The 3050-nt window shown below is 47.0% G+C and overlaps 1 protein-coding gene across 1 annotated transcript; it reads right to left on the reverse strand.

Moving 5' to 3' along the window:
- Positions 1-1082: 1082 nt before the first annotated feature.
- On the reverse strand, positions 1083-2952 carry LOC116380072 (dual specificity protein phosphatase CDC14AB-like; the record flags this gene model as incomplete). The annotated part of the gene is made up of 6 exons (XM_031842031.1): positions 1083-1267; positions 1384-1522; positions 1637-1867; positions 2048-2135; positions 2696-2758; positions 2842-2952. Coding segments are annotated over 6 exons (798 nt in total), but the record flags the coding sequence as incomplete, so codon positions are not given.
- Between the last annotated feature and the right edge of the window lie 98 nt (positions 2953-3050).

Below are 3050 nucleotides of genomic sequence, written 5' to 3' on the forward strand. Positions count from 1 at the left end.
AAATTCGCGTCCAACGCCAAATCGCCCCAAACGCGAGAGTTGAAATTTTTCAACTTCAGTGAAATATTCGCGTTACGCCCCGGCGTGATAGCCTATCAGCGTTGAGATGTTGCTCCTGTCATCACTGACTTCCTGCCGTTGTTGAATCAGGAAATAAATACTGTAGCCGTCTGTGTTCACCCAGAGCTCTACGATCCCTCTTATCAATAGAGACCAAACTATGTGTATAAACCATATGGTACAAGCAATGAATAGACGCTGCCGTATTTACGTCTACATGACGTTATTCTGAGTGTTGGTGGAGCTGCTACAATGTTAGCATAGCCTAGCACCGATCCATCAGAGCTCCATTGAGAAGACAAGTAGCCTACAAATCGGCATCATTACGTAGTTATTTCGGAGTCCCTTTTTGTCGGTTTATTGCCGTTAAATCACAGCCAGATCAGTTTATTTAGTGTTCATACAGCTGTAGTAAACAGCGACCTGTGGCTTGCTAGACACAGTGAATACAGCTCGATAAAATCCACAGAGCTCCTCTGGACAATGTTATGAACCAGAGATGACGGCGTTTAGTTTCCCGGGATATCTGTGACTTCCACAACACGTACTAAGCAGAAATAGAGGTTATTTTTTCCATGGTTAATGGCGGACAGTTGAACGGCTTTCAGGGCGATAAGCCACGCTCCCTCTCCGGCGCATCCAGCGCGAATGAACACAAATAGTCCCCGGCGAGACCGGCGGCGCGAATGGCACGAAGAATGAACTCACGATGAATTCGCGTTTGGTGTGAACGCAGCATGAAACATGCTGAAACATGTTGTTCCTCTTGCACAGCAGTGGAACGTTTCACACACAGTCACACACTGAACACAGATAGTGAAGAGATAGAACTGCTGCTGTGTGAAGAGAACACTGCTGCTAACAACAACCTGATGTGTTTAAAGCGTTTACACCAAATGTTATTCACCTTTGTTCATATAGCAGCACTTTAAAAATAAAAGTGCACAATACACTACTTTTTAATTCATTATTGAACTCAACAATGAGATTAATCGTGATTAAGCATTGTAATCGTTGCCCAGCACTAATATATATATATATTTATATGTGTGAGTGTGTGTTTCTGACCTCGTGCAGACTGTTGTGGGTGGAGTTTAAAGTGAGGTCATCCATAGAGGTGATGAGGTGAGATGACATCACTCTCTCCTCCAGCTTGGCCTTCTGGGAACGCTGGCTGTCACCTAGCAACCAGAGCGCTGCCTGCTTCCTGTAAACACAAACACTGTGAGTGTGTATTACTGTGTACTAAAGTATTACTGTAGTACACAGTAATACACACAGACTGTGTATTACTGTATCTGAGCTCAATAATCAGGGACTCACTCCTCCAGGAAGTTCTGCTGTGGTCCAATCACAGAGCCCGGTCTACACACCCGGATCCAGGCGATGGCCTCACCTGCTGTGAAGCGGTAGTGTTTCATCAGGTAAGAGCCAATCAGAGAGCCTGTCCTGCCCAGACCAGCTGACACACACAGAGACAGAGACAAAGTTATCCTACAGGACAGGAAGTTATCCTGCAGGACAAGAAGTTATCCTGCAGGACAAGAAGTGGTAGTTCAGGACAGGAAGTCCTCACCCTTGCAGTGGACAGCCACAGCACCGTCCGTGCTCTCACAGATGTGCAGGAAGCGGCGTGTGATGATGTCACTGGGCGTGCTGCCGTCTAAGAAGAAGAGGTCGTAGTGGTCGAAGCCGGCGTCGGTGAAGCGTTTGGAGTCGTAGATCTTCTTGTTCAGACGGATGACGGTGGTCACGTCGTGTTTCCTGAAGTATGGGAAATACGCCTCAGGGGCGTGGAGAGGGTAACCTGTAGGGGGCGGAGCATCAACAGATGTTACACAACAACAAGACATGTCAGCTTGAACACGCCCCCCGATGTGTGATAATGATAATAATAATAATAATAATAATAATAATAATAATAATAATAATATCATCCTCCTCCTCCTCCTGTTGACAGATTAAAGGAGTCTCTCTGTTAACTCACCGTTCTCTATCTTAGTTTTAGGATGAGGACCGCTGAAGGCCACAAACTTCCCCGGGACGATCCAGTTCAGATCTCCGTTCTCAACCCGCTGAAACACAAACAGGCAGGTTCAAGTTCCACCAACACAAACGCGCAGGTTCAAGTCCCACCACCACAAACGCGCAGGTTCAAGTCCCGCCAACACAAACGCGCAGGTTCAAGTCCCGCCAACACAAACAGGCAGGTTCAAGTCCCGCCAACACAAACAGGCAGGTTCAAGTCCCGCCAACACAAAGACACAGGTTCAAGTCCCACCAACACAAATGCACAGGTTCAAGTCCCGCCAACACAAACGCACATGTTCAAGTCCTGCCAACACAAACTCGCAGGTTCAAGTCCCGCCAACACAAACACGCAGGTTCAAGTCCCGCCAACACAAACAAGCAGGTTCAAGTCCCAACAACACAAACACGCAGGTTCAAGTCCACCAACAGAGTAGAGAAAGTCTGCAGCTCATCGTCGACATTGGAAACATTACAGCTTCCATCAGGTCAGACTGATGGAGAGTCTCTGTTCTGGGGTTATAAATATTGTGAGTACTGGTAGTAGGGGAGGTACAGGTAGTACCTCTAGTACCTGTATCACCACCTATGTACTGTGATGTTTTACCTCGTAGTGTTCGTACTCGTCCACGTCAAACGTCTCAAAGTCAAAGAAGCCGTGCTGTAGAGCCTGAAACACAAACGCAAACACAAGGTTTGTGACGCTCAGGTCAGTTGATGATATCAGTTGACATCCAGCCAATCACAGCTCACCTTCCTGATGCCCTGCAGACAGTCGAGCACCGTGAGGTTGAAGGTGCAATTCCCAAAGGAAGCGTCCCTGAAGAGACACACAGAGACCAGCAGATCAACACACAGCTGATATCACATGATATTAATGTATTGATCTCTAGCTAAACCTGCCACACTTGCCACACAATGAAAAATTGTAATCGTTGCCCAGCACTAGTGTGTGTATGTAT

This window comes from Anarrhichthys ocellatus, unplaced genomic scaffold (genome assembly GCF_004355925.1).
Source record: "Anarrhichthys ocellatus isolate YVR2014 unplaced genomic scaffold, GSC_Weel_1.0 scaffold6050, whole genome shotgun sequence".
Taxonomy (NCBI): Eukaryota; Metazoa; Chordata; class Actinopteri; order Perciformes; family Anarhichadidae; genus Anarrhichthys; species Anarrhichthys ocellatus.